Source organism: Pristiophorus japonicus, chromosome 4 (genome assembly GCF_044704955.1).
Source record: "Pristiophorus japonicus isolate sPriJap1 chromosome 4, sPriJap1.hap1, whole genome shotgun sequence".
In the NCBI taxonomy this organism is placed as follows: domain Eukaryota; kingdom Metazoa; phylum Chordata; class Chondrichthyes; family Pristiophoridae; genus Pristiophorus; species Pristiophorus japonicus.
This window is the reverse complement of record NC_091980.1, coordinates 271,978,370-271,990,891: the sequence shown is the minus strand read 5'-3', so window position 1 is coordinate 271,990,891 and position 12,522 is coordinate 271,978,370. Positions and strand designations below refer to the sequence as shown.

The 12,522-nt window shown below is 48.9% G+C and overlaps 1 protein-coding gene across 1 annotated transcript in view; it reads left to right on the top strand.

Annotated features, from left to right (window-relative positions):
- kcnh5b (potassium voltage-gated channel, subfamily H (eag-related), member 5b) overlaps window positions 1-10,295 on the top strand; it is a 604,928-nt gene extending 594,633 nt beyond the window's left edge. The window contains 1 exon segment of the mRNA XM_070877933.1: window positions 9,351-10,295. Within this exon segment, the coding sequence (XP_070734034.1) occupies window positions 9,351-10,295 (945 nt within the window).
- The last annotated feature ends 2,227 nt before the right edge of the window (window positions 10,296-12,522 follow it).

Sequence of the window (12,522 nt, the reverse complement as noted above, 5' to 3'; positions counted from 1 at the left end):
ACAACAATGAGGAACATTTTTCCCATGAACGGGCCCGCGTAGTCTACGTGAATACGTGACCATGGCTTGGTGGGCCAGGGCCACAGGCTGAGTGGGGCCTCACTGGGGGCAATGCCCAGCTGGGCACACATCGTGCACCTGCAAACACAGTGTTCCCGATCTGAGTCAATCTCCCAGCCACCATACATGTGACCGGGCAATGGCCTTCATAAGCACGATGCCTGGGTGCTCGTTGTGGAGTTCCCTGATGAATGCTTCCCTACCCCTCTGGGGCATGACTACCCGGCTGCCTCATAGTAGGCAGTCGGCTTGGACGGAGAGTTCATCCATGCGTCTGTGAAACGGTCTGATCTCTTCAGGGCATACTCCGTGTGCGGGCGCCCAATCCCCAGTCAGGACACATTTCTTAATCAGAGATAGGAGGGGATCTCTGTTTGTCCAGGTTTTGACCTGGTGGGCTGTGATGGGGGAGCCTGCAGTGTCAAAAGGCATCGACAGCCATGACCATCTCCACGCTTTGCTCCGCTGCCCCCTCAGTGGTGTCCAGTGGAAGCCTGCTGAGCGTGTCAGCGCAATTTTCGGTGCCTGGCCGGTGCCGTATGGTGTAGTCATACGCAGCCAGCGTAAGAGCCCATCGCTGTATGCGAGCTGATGCATTGGTATTGACAGCTTTGCTGTCGGACAACAGGGATATTAACGGCTTGTGGCCCGTTTCTAACTCGAACCTTCTGCCAAAAAGGTACTGGTGCATCTTTTTCACCCCGTAGACACATGCGAGTGCTTCCTTTTCAAACATCCCATACCCCCTTTTTGCTTGGGAGAGCGACCTGGAGGCATAAGCCACAGGTTGGAGTTGGCCCTCATGATTACTCTGCTGCAACATGCACCTAACCCCATAGGATGATGCATCGCATGTCAAAACCAATTTCTTACAGGGGTCGTACAGGGTCAATAACTTATTAGAACAAAGCAGGTTCCGCGCCCGATTGAAAGCTCATTCCTGACAGTCTCCCCAAAACCAATCGCAACCCTTACGCAGGAGCACGTGTAGCGGCTCCAGCAATGTACTTAAGTTCGGTAGAAAGTTCCCAAAATAGTTCAATGGTCCCAGGAACGATCGCAACTCCGATGTGTTGCTGGGACTGGGCGCACGATGGCTCGCCTCCGTTTTGGATTCGGTAGGCCGGATCCCATCTGCGGCAACCCTCCTGCCCAAAAACTCGACCTCTGGGGCCAAAAACACACACTTGGACTTCTTTAGTCGCAGGCCTACCCGGTCCAGTCAGCGTAGTACCTCCTCCAGGATGTGCAGGTGTTCCTCGGTGTCTCGACGCGTGATAAGGATGTCGTCCTGAAATATGATTGTTCCAGGGATGGATTTGAGCAGGCTTTCCATGTTCCTCTGAAAGATAGCGGCTGCTGAACGAATGCCAAACGGACACTTGTTGTAGACAAACAGCCCCTTGTGCGTAGTGATGGTGGACATTGCTTGGATTCTTTGGCCAGTTCCTGGGTCATGTAGGCCGAAGTGAGGTCCAATTTTGTGAACAGCTTGCCACCTGCCAGCGTGGCAAAAAGATCCTCTGCTCTCGGAAGCGGGTATTGGTCCTGAAGGGACACTCGGTTGATGGTGGCCTTGTAGTCGCCACAGATCCTGACCGAGCCATCTGCTTTTAGAACAGGGACGATGGGGCTTGCCCAGTTGCTGAATTAAACGGGCAAAATTATGCCCTCTCTTAGCAACCTGTCCAACTCACTCAATTTTCTCTTGCATCACATATGGCACAGCTCTGGCTTTGTGGTGCACTGGTGTGGCGTCCGGGGTGATGCGTATCCTTACTTTGGTGCCTTTGAAAGTCCCGACGCCAGGTTGAAATAATGACTCGAACTTTAGTAGGACCTGTGAGCATGAACTTCGCTCCACAGATGAAATGGCGTACACATCCCCCCATTTCCAGTTCATCTCGGCTAGCTAGCTCCTCCCCAAAAGCGTGGGACCATTTCCCAGGACAATCAGAGTGGCAGCCGGTTCTGAGATCCATTATGTGTGACCACCAACATTGCACTGCCTAGCACTGGGATGATCCCTTTGGTGTACGTCCGTAATTGCGTGTCAATGCGTTCTAGTTTGGGTCTGCTAGCTCTGAGTGGCCACAGTTTCTCGCATTGCTGGACACTCATAAGTGACTGGCTGGCTCCTGTGTCCAGCTCGATGCGTACCGGGATGCCGTTTAATAGTACTCTCATCATCATAGGTGGCGTTTTTGTGTATGAGTTGTGGATGTTTGCCACCTGGTTGAATTTGTAATACAGATTGAGGATGAGGAAGTTGTGTCAGAAACAAGCGTACTATGCTTAAACAAAGGGGATTACAGTGGGATGAGGGCAGAGTTGGCTAAAGTAGACTGGAAACAAGGACTAAACGGTGGCACAATTGAGGAACAGTGGAGGACTTTTAAGGAGCTCTTTCATAATGCGCAACAAAAATATATTCCAGTGAAAAAGAAGGGCGGCAAGAGAAGAGATAACCAGCCGTGGATAACCAAGGAAATAAAGGAAAGTATCAAATCAAAGACCAATGCGAATAAGGTGGCCAAGGTTAGTGGGAAAATAGAGGATTGGGAAAATTTTAAGCAACAGCAAAGAATGACTAAAAAAGCAATAAAGAAAGGGAAGATAGATTACGAAGGTAAACTTGCGCAAAACATAAAAACAGATAGTAAAAGCTTTTACAGATATATAAAACGGAAAAGAGTGACTAAAGTAAATGTTGGTCCCTTAGAAGATGAAAAGGGGGATTTAATAATGGGAAATGTGGAAATGGCTGAGACCTGAAACAATTATTTTGCTTCCGTCTTCACAGTGGAAGACACAAAAACCATGCCAAAAATTGCTGGTCATAGAAATGTGGGAAGGGAGGACCTTGAGATGATCACTATCACTAGGGAGGTAGTGTTGGACAGACTAATGGGACTGAAGGTAGACAAGTCCCCTGGTCCTGATGAAATGCATCCCAGAGTATTAAAAGAGATGGCGGAAGTTATAGCAGATGCATTTGTTATAATCTACCAAAATTCTCTGGACTCTGGGGAGGTACCAGCGGATTGGAGAGCAGCTAATGTAACGCCTCTGTTTAAAAAGGGGGGCAGGCAAAAGGCAGGTAACTATAGGCCGGTTACTTTAACATCTGTAGTGGGGAAAATGCTTGAAACTATCATTAAGGAAGAAATAGCGGGACATCTGGATAGGAATAGTGCAATCAAGCAGACGCAGCATGGATTCATGAAAGGAAAATCATGTTTAACTAACTTACTGGAATTCTTTGAGGATATAACGAGCATGGCGGACAGAGGTGTACCGATGGATGTGGTGTATTTAAATTTCCAAAAGGCATTCGATAAAGTGCCACACAAAAGGTTACTGCAGAAGATATAGGTACGCGGAGTCAGAGGAAATTTATTAGCATGGATAGAGAATTGGCTGGCGAACAGAAAGCAGAGAGTCGGGATAAATGGGTCCTTTTCGGGTTGGAAATCGGTGGTTAGTGGTGTGCCACAGGGATCAGTACTGGGACCACAACTGTTTACAATATACATAGATGACCTAGAAGAGGGGACAGAGTGTAGTGCAACAAAATTTGCAGATGACACTAAAATTAGTGGGAAAGCGGGTTGTGTAGAGGACTCAGAGAGGCTGCAAGGAGATTTGGATAGGTTAAGCGAATGGGCTAAGGTTTGGCAGATGGAATACAATGTCGGAAAGTGTGAGGTCATCTACCTTGGGAAAAAAAACAGTAAAAGGGAATATTATTTGAATGGGGAGAAATTACAACATGCTGTGGTGCAGAGGGACCTGGGGGTCCTTGTGCATGAATCCCAAAAAGTTAGTTTGCAGGTGCAGCAGGTAATCAGGAAGGCAAATGGAATTTTGGCCTTCATTGCCAAAGGGATGGAGTACAAAAGCAGGGAGGTGTTGCTGCAACTGTATAAGGCCGCACCTGGAGTACTGCGTGCAGTTTTGGTCACCTTACTTAAAGAAGGATATACTAGCTTTGGAAGGGGTACAGAGACGATTCACTAGGCTGATTCGAGAAATGAGGGGGTTACCTTATGATGATAGATTGAGTAGACTGGGTCTTTACTCGTTGGAGTTCAGAAGAATGAGGGGTGATCTTATAGAAACATTTAAAATCATGAAAGGGATAGACAAGATAGAGGCAGAGAGGTTGTTTCCATTGGTGGGGGAGACTAGAACTAGGGGGCACAGACTCAAAATACGGAGGAGCCAATTTAAAACCGAGTTGAGAAAGAATTTCTTCTCCCAGAGGGTTGTGAATCTGTGGAATTCTCTGCCCAAGGAAGCAGTTGAGGCTGGCTCATTGAATGTCTTCAAGTCAAAGATAGATAGATTTTTAAGCAATAAGGGAATTAAGGGTTACGGGGAGAGGGCGGGTAAGTGGAGCTGAGTCCACAACCAGATCAGCCATGATCTTATTGAATGGCGGAGCAGGCTCGAGGGGCTAGATGGCCTACTCCTGTTCCTAATTCTTATGTTCTTATGTTCTTATGGACCCGCTGAACATCAGCATCCATTGCTGTGTCCCAGACATACCCCTGCCTTGCAGATCCCTCTTGTGGTTCATCCACTTCGTAAACCAGCCTCGCTGTGGGCTTCCTGCACATCCTGGCTAAATGTTCCTTCAAGTTACAATTTCTGCAGATGAATTGTTGAAACCGGCAGGTCTTCGCAGCATGTTTCCCTCCGCACCTCCAGTATGAGCTGAGATTGTTGCGAACAAAAGAGCTGTTACCAGGCATTCCTCCCTGATTGTCTCTTTGATTACTCTTGAGTACTCTGTTTGTGGGTGTCAATGGTCCCATCCCGGGACGTATTGTCCCTTGTGATGGTGTAAATGTACGTTCAACCTGCTATTGTCTCTGTTGCGGGCCCACCCTAGAGTTTGTTACTGCCTGGTTGGTGTCGAATTGCCCTTGACTGCCTGCGGGGTTCTGAGTTGCGTTTACCATGTTAACTCACTGCTCCATCACCACGTTGGGAGCAGAGTTGCGCACGTATATGATCTTGGTTTCCTCCTCCCCCGCCATGAAGGTTTCAGCCATCAACGCCGCTGCTTCCAAGGTCAAGTCCTTGGTCTCAATTAGCTTCCTAAAAATCCTGGCATGACCAATGCCCTCAATGAAGAAATCCCATAACATCTCCCCCCTGCAGGCGTCTGTGAACTTACAGAGGCTGGCCAAGCGCCGAAGGTCCACAGTGAAGTCCGGTATGTTCTGTCATTCCCGATGTCGGTGTATATAGAATCGGTGTCGGGCCATGTGTATACTACTCGCCGGTTTGAGGTGCTCACCGATCAGCTTGCTGAGCTCCTCGAAGGTCTTGTCTGCCGGCTTCTCGGGTGCGAGCAGATCTTTCATCAGCGCATACGTCTTAGGTCCACAGCTGGTCAGTAGATGCGCTCTTCGCTTGTCAGCCGATGACGCTCCCAGCCAGTCCTTCATGACAAAGCTCTGCTGGAGCCTCTCAATGAAATTGTCCCAGTCCTCGCCAATACAGTACCGTTCCTTCGTGCTACCGGTGGCCATTCTCTTGAGTCGTTGATTCCTGTTTCTCGTCACCAAATGTTGTGTCCTTACACACTACAGCAAATCAACACGAGGCACATACTGGAGACAAGGTCACTATGTGACCTGTACCTTTATTCACAGGACCAAGAAGTGATGACCCTGCGTGGGACCTCCCTTTATAAACCTGGATGACCAGGTGAGGAGTGTCTCCCACAAGTTCACTACCTGTGGTCAAGGTGTGCATTTCTCAGGTGTATACAGTGTACAGCGTTGTTACATAAAGGTTACAGTTATGTGAAGGTTACAAACATGACACTGAAGAAGCTGAGGTTGTTTTCCTTAGAGCAGAGAAGGCTAAGAGGAGATTTGATAGAGGTATTTAAAATCATAAAGGATTTAGAATAAATGAAGGTAAACTGTTCCAATGACTAAAGGGTCAATAACCAGAGGGCACAAATTTAAGGTGATTTTCAAAAGGACCAGAGGCGACATGAGGAAAACTTTTTAACGTTATGAGAGTTTAGGATTTGGAATGCACTGCCTGATAGGTTGCCACCAACACATTCAATAGTAGCCTTCAAAAGGGAATGGGATAAGTACTTGATGGAGAAAAAATTGCAGGGATATGAAGAAAGAGCAGGGGAGTGGTACGAATTGGATTGCTCTTTGAAAGAGCCAGCACAGTCTTGATGGGATGAATGGCTTCCTTCTGTGCTGTACTATTCTATGATTCTCAAATGTAGAATCCTTGGGCCCAAATTTGGCCAGAACAGATTTCTGGTGCACTCACCAGAGGTGCACCGCTTTTGTAGAACTCCAAGGGTGCAAAACATTTTCAGGCCGAGTTTGGTTGCTCCCCAGCCGCTCCTCCATGGTGACATAGCGTGGCAACTGGATTCGGGGGAGGAGCCAGGTCCCGGCGCTGAAAACAGTGCCGGGACCTCAGCACATGCGCACTAGAGTGTGTGCGCATGCGCAGTAGCTCCGAGCCCCCAGAATCTGAGAGTGTGTGATGCAGGCTGTGTGGGAGGAGCCGACGCTCGCCGCCCCTATCCCGGGCCGAGTGGCCTGCTGTACAGGCCGGTCGCTGCCTTCCCGTGCTGAGGGCGACAAGAGACAGATTGGTCGTGGGAAGAGTTTTGATTGGGGGGGGAGGGGAAGAGTTTTGGGAGGGTGGGGGTGTGGGGCGAGGGGGAGAAAAGAATCTTCAAAGATTTTCCAGTACTTTAGGGGTCAAGTTTCGGGCTGCGCCTAGAACGGCGCAGCCCCGCGAGCCACGCCTGATTTCCGCGCTCAAAACCGCACCGAAAACTTACCTCGGTATTCTCCACTCCTTCAGGTCGATCCAGGCCTTCGGCGGGCGCAGCACAAGCTGTGGGGGGCGGAGCCAGGTCCCTGCGCTGACAACAGTGCCGGGACCTCTGCACGTGCGCGCTACAGTGGGCGCACATGTGCAGTAGCTCCATGTGCCCGAAACTGTGTGGGAGGGGCCTGAAGCACGCCGCCCCTAGTCTTGGCTGAATGGGCTCACTGGGGAGGAGATCAGACTGCACCTCCCTCTTCCAGCTCCTGCTCTGGCTGTGGCTCCAGCGTCCTCCCCTGTTCAGCTCACGCTCCCTCTGGCTCTCTCACCAGCCCCCCCCACCCCACCCAGCTCCTGCTCCGCTGCCCGAGCCCCCCCAGCTCCTGCTCCGCTGCCCGAGCCCCCCCAGCTCCCGCTCCGCTGCCCGCTCCCCCCCCACCTGCTCCTGCTCTGCTCCGGCTCCGCTCCCTCTTCCTTCAGTGGGGCCCGCCCGCCCGGCATCTTGCTGGGGGCGGGCCCCGCCCGAAGTCTTCGGCCCGGCTTCTTTACGTCGGCCGGGCCCGTTCAGCCTCCTCCCTCTCCTCTCCCCCCACTCCTCTCTCCTCTTCCCCGCCTCCCCCTCTTCTCTCCCCCTCCCTCCCTCCGTCTTCCTCTCCCATCTCCCTCCTTCCCCCCCCCTCTCCCCCTCCTCTCCCCCCTCCTTCCCTCTTCCCCCCTCTCCTCTCCCCCCCTTCCCTGTCTCCCCCTCTCCTCTCCCCACCCTCTCCTCTCCCTTCCCTCCCTCCCTCCCTCTCCTCTCCCCTTCTCCCCCCTCCCTCCCCTCTTCCTCTCCCCTCTCCCCCCTCTCCCCACTCCCCTCTCCCCCCTCCCTCCCCTCTCCCTCCGCTCTCCCCCCTCCCTCCTTTCCTCTCCACTTCCTCTCCTCTCCCCCCTCTCCTCTCCCTCCCTCTCCCCCTCCCTCCCTCTACCCCCTCCCTCTTCCCCTCCCTCTCCTCCTGCCTCCCTCTCCTCTCCCCCCTCCCTCTCCCTCCCTCCCTCCCTCCCTCTCCCCTCCTCCCCCCCTCCTCCTCCCCCTTCTCCCGCCCCTCCCCTCGCTGTCAGAAACACATAGACACTGACAGAGAGAGAGACACACACTGGGGGGGGGGGGGGGGCGCCATCCCAGCACACTGTTGGAGGGCTCCCGTTGCTGCAGTCGGTGAGTAGAAATTTAATTTTTTATTTATTGATTTTTTAATGTTTGAATTTTTAATTAATTTTTTTGATTGATTTATTGGTTGAATTGTTGATTTATTTATCATTTATTATTGATGGCTCTTTATTTGTAAAAGTGATGTGTTTCATGTTTGTAAACTTCCCTTTCTCTCCCCCCACCCCCCCCAATCTCTCTTCCCTCCGCCTGATTTGTAACCTACGCCTGATTTTCTAAGTGTAGGCAAGGTTTTTCTGAGCGAACAAAAATCTACACTTTCTCCATTCTAAGTTAGTTTGGAGTAAGTTTTCGCTGCCTAAACTTCCAAAACAGGTGTAAGTGGCCGGACACGCCCCCTTTTGAAAAAAAAAATCTGTTCCAAAATGAAACTGTTCTAACTGACGAGAATTGGAGCAAGCTAAATGCCGAGAATTGCAATTTCTAAGATACTCCATTCTAAACCAGTTGCTCCAAAAAAATAGGAGCAACTCAGGCCGAAACTTGACCCCTTAATATCTAACTATCTTTACTAAAATTATACTCAGTTTAATCAGGCTGATAGCACCTATACCCTGTCCAGTCTAGCTGCTTGGGATTAAAAAAATTAGCATTCCTATCATAACACTATGATTTGGAGGCTACCTGCGCTGATCTCTTAATTCACGGCAGGGTTTTTCAGAATGTACAAAAGTGGCCACTTACTCTGACCTAACTTAGTTTGGAGTAAGTTTTAGCTGGCTAAAACAGGTGCAAATGGATGGTAATGCCCCCTTTTGAAAAAAAAACTGAACTAAAAAAAACCTAACTCACTCACATACACTGGAGCAACTTAAATGGGAAGAATTGCGATTTTTAAGTTACTCCAAATCTAGTTGCTCCAAAAAAAATGGAGCAACTCCTGGGGAAACTTGGGTCCAATCTCTTGATTGTTATGGATCCCAATTCAATGACCTGACTAGGGTCGCCGGGGTGAGTACCCATTACATTATCACTTGTTTCATTGAGTCGTATCTGATAAAGGTATGAATCAAACCTATCTGGGTGCATCTGAAAGCAGGATAAACTTACTTCAGATAGTTGACTCATATTACTCCTATATCAGGCTGCTGTCAAAGAAATATCTTCGCATTTTAAAAGTCAATTCTCTTAATTTTATTGACTTTTGTGCTTGAAAGTAATAACCTGCCTTGCTTGTGCTGACTGCTAGGAATATCTTAACACGATCCATTTCAGAAATGTAATTTCATTTTTTCTCTGGGACTCATTACAGATCATTTTCCGAAAGATCATTGATGTAAAGAAAGAGGAGGAAGAGCGGCTGCGGCTGAAGAACGAAGTGACGCTCAGTATCCCTGTGGACCATCCCGTCAGGAAACTCTTCCAGAAGTTCAAGCAGCAAAAGGAATTGCGGAATCAGGCACCAGGGCATGGCGACTCAGACAAAAATCACCTCAAAGTGGAGAACCACGCGTTTCACAATGGTGCCTCGACCACTGGCACGAGCGTGGTGACCGTGTCTCAAATCACACCAATCCCATCTTCCCTTTCATTTATGAGAAACAACGAGCAAAAGCCACAAGTACAGCGAGAAACAGTGGAGCTGAAGCCAAACGATCTGAATGATCAGACGTGCTTGAAGGTTAATAGTCCCGTACAGACGACGGCCGGAAATGGAAGAGGATGGTTAAGACTTAAAAATTCCGTTGTTTTCACTGATCCCTTCCCTGGATCAAGAGAGGAGAAGAAGGACAACTGGAACAATGTCATCAAAGCTGAATCCATGGAGATTCTTTCAGACGAATCAAAAGGTACTGACTCTGAGAACACTGTTATAAAGAATCCCTTGAGGAAAACGGACTCATGCGATAGCGGCATCACGAAAAGTGACCTGCGGTTAGACAAGGCCGGGGAGATCCGCAGTCCACTGGAGCATAGCCCAGTTCAAGCTGATGTCAGGCACCCCTTTTACCCAATCCCTGAGCAGGCTTTGCAGACCACATTACAAGAAGCCAAAATGGAACTGAAAGAAGACATTCAGTTGTTATGCAACAGAATGACTGGTCTTGAGAAACAAGTGACCGAAATCCTTCAAATACTGTCTGAAAAGAATCTGGAGGAACTGCCTTCTGAGAAGTCTCAACACCCCAGTCAGGAAATATTTCATGTTTCTAGGCCTGTAACTCCTTCGTTGGAAGAAGAGGATGTTCAGTTTTAGCTTAGAAATGCTGTAAAGATTTAACTTTCACACATGAGTCTAACCAAATGCACAAGAAGACTGCTTTAACAGTCTGAAGACTTTTGCATGTCCAGCTGGATTCTGGCCTGCCAAAGAAAATTGTTAACAGAAATATTGCTTCTAAATTATATAGATAACTGCATGCACATATAAAACCTGGTTTACAATCCTTCACTGCATATCTTGGGTCATTCTGTGCAGTGTAGTTACTCTTTGGTTCTTTAGACTTCAGGGCCTGAACTGCCAATGGTTTTATGAGCCACGTTTCTGAACGACCTTAGGCTTGACAATGAAACATTTTATTGTGTGGGGAGCTAATGTTTCTTCCCTCTTCAGGGGCTGTTTATTGCATGCTTTGTTTCTTTAGGATCATAAGAAAACAGATGCTGCTGATGCATATGTGCCACTGCAAATTTCAGTTTACAGTTGAGAAATTTCTATAACAAACTAAAAAAATCTTTTTTTTTAAATCAGGGGGAGAAATTGGCCTCCTTTGCACCTCCCGTTAGCGACCCGGTGGGGGGGGGGCGATAATGGGGTGCAAAAGGCTTACCGACCGGGCGCTGTAAAATTACCGACGCCCGCGAACTTCAATGGCAGGTTAGCGCTGGCGATAAAACTTACCACCTCGATCACTTGCGCCCCGGAGATCGTGATGTCATCCGGTGCGCAGCACCCTGTTATCGCCCTGGATCTAAAATTCGATTCTGCCCCCTGCAGCATCGCCGGGCGTCAACAACGGCAGCTGCAGGAGGCGTTGTGACCTGTGTCGGCCGCTTGGTGAGCGCTAATTAAAGGCAATGATGGTCAGGTAGGCCAAAATGCATTTATGCCCCCAGTGTGCTGGTTTTTGATTTTGTTGCAGCCCGCAATTGATCAGCCCTGCACTCTCTTAGAGTGCTCGGGGCTGCTCTGTGTGTCTCGCAGTGCCGTCAACAACCATTTCCAGCTATCGCCTTCAATGCCTGCAGCATTGGTCCCTCGAGGAGCTTGTGAGACCGGCAGCGCTGCACGGACCATTGTGCAGAGCTCTGCCGCTACCGTCTCTCTCACTCCATTTAACGCAGCAAGGGAAGTGACAGCGCTTGATTTAGCTCTCCACTTCCCTCTTGGAACGTTAAACTGGAAGTTCACGACCAAATTATTTGCGTAGTGCCTGGTGATACTTTTGCGCTCCCGCAAAAGATATCGCCCCAAATGGGGCACTTCACAATTTCTAGCCCTCAATGTCACTTTAAAACCTCTGAGGGGGAAAATAATTTTGACATCAAAATCTATCTTGATGGATGAGGGGCAATTGAGACCCATTGGGGTTGAAATTGGGTCCTGCCGTTTTTGAGGCGTCAACACCGGCTGAGTGCTGATTTTAACGTCAGGCGGTAGGTGCCACCTCAAATTGCAAAATCAGTTTTTCCACCCAACGATGAAAGAGCAGCATTAAAAATGGCATTGCACACTCACCCTCGGGCAGCAATGGAGCGGCATCTCAGGGGGCCTCCCGAATTTCCTGACAGTAGGCTGCCAGCATGCGAGATGAAAAAAAATGGAGAAAAAAAAGTTTCTGACAATTTCCCCCACCCACACGCACACTGCCCAACTGGTCCCATTAAAATATAATTGCTAAAAAATTAAACATAACCACCTACCTTGATCCCTGGACGCTCCTGCCCCAGGATTCCCGATGTCCCACTACCTTTTCCAGGCTGTACGGATACCTGCCGGTAAGGCCACCGTACTCACTTAATTTCGCAGCGGTGGCGGCAAGGGAGCGTTGCACGCTCGATGATGTCACCACGTGGGTGGTGACTGAGCGCGCAGCGGTACGTCTTGGTGCCGCCCCCACCGCCCAACTAAATTTTCCGAGAGCCAAGGAACCCGGTCGGTGCCGATGGTAAGCATTTAGCCGCCCATTTGCCGCCCCTCTATGGTGGTAGCGGGTGGCGTTAGAAAACTAATTTTGACCCCATTGTGTGTGATATCATTTATGTATATATATACACACACATAATATATATATATATATATATATATAAAATACATATATATATACATACACATTGTAGAAACTATACAACTCCAACAGTAATGAAACAATGTTATGTGACATAACTATGGAGAAATATTAAATCATGCCAGACAGGTCATTTTTCTACTCGTAACAAATAATTTTGCGTTTCCTATAGATATGAAAATTTTATATGTTTAT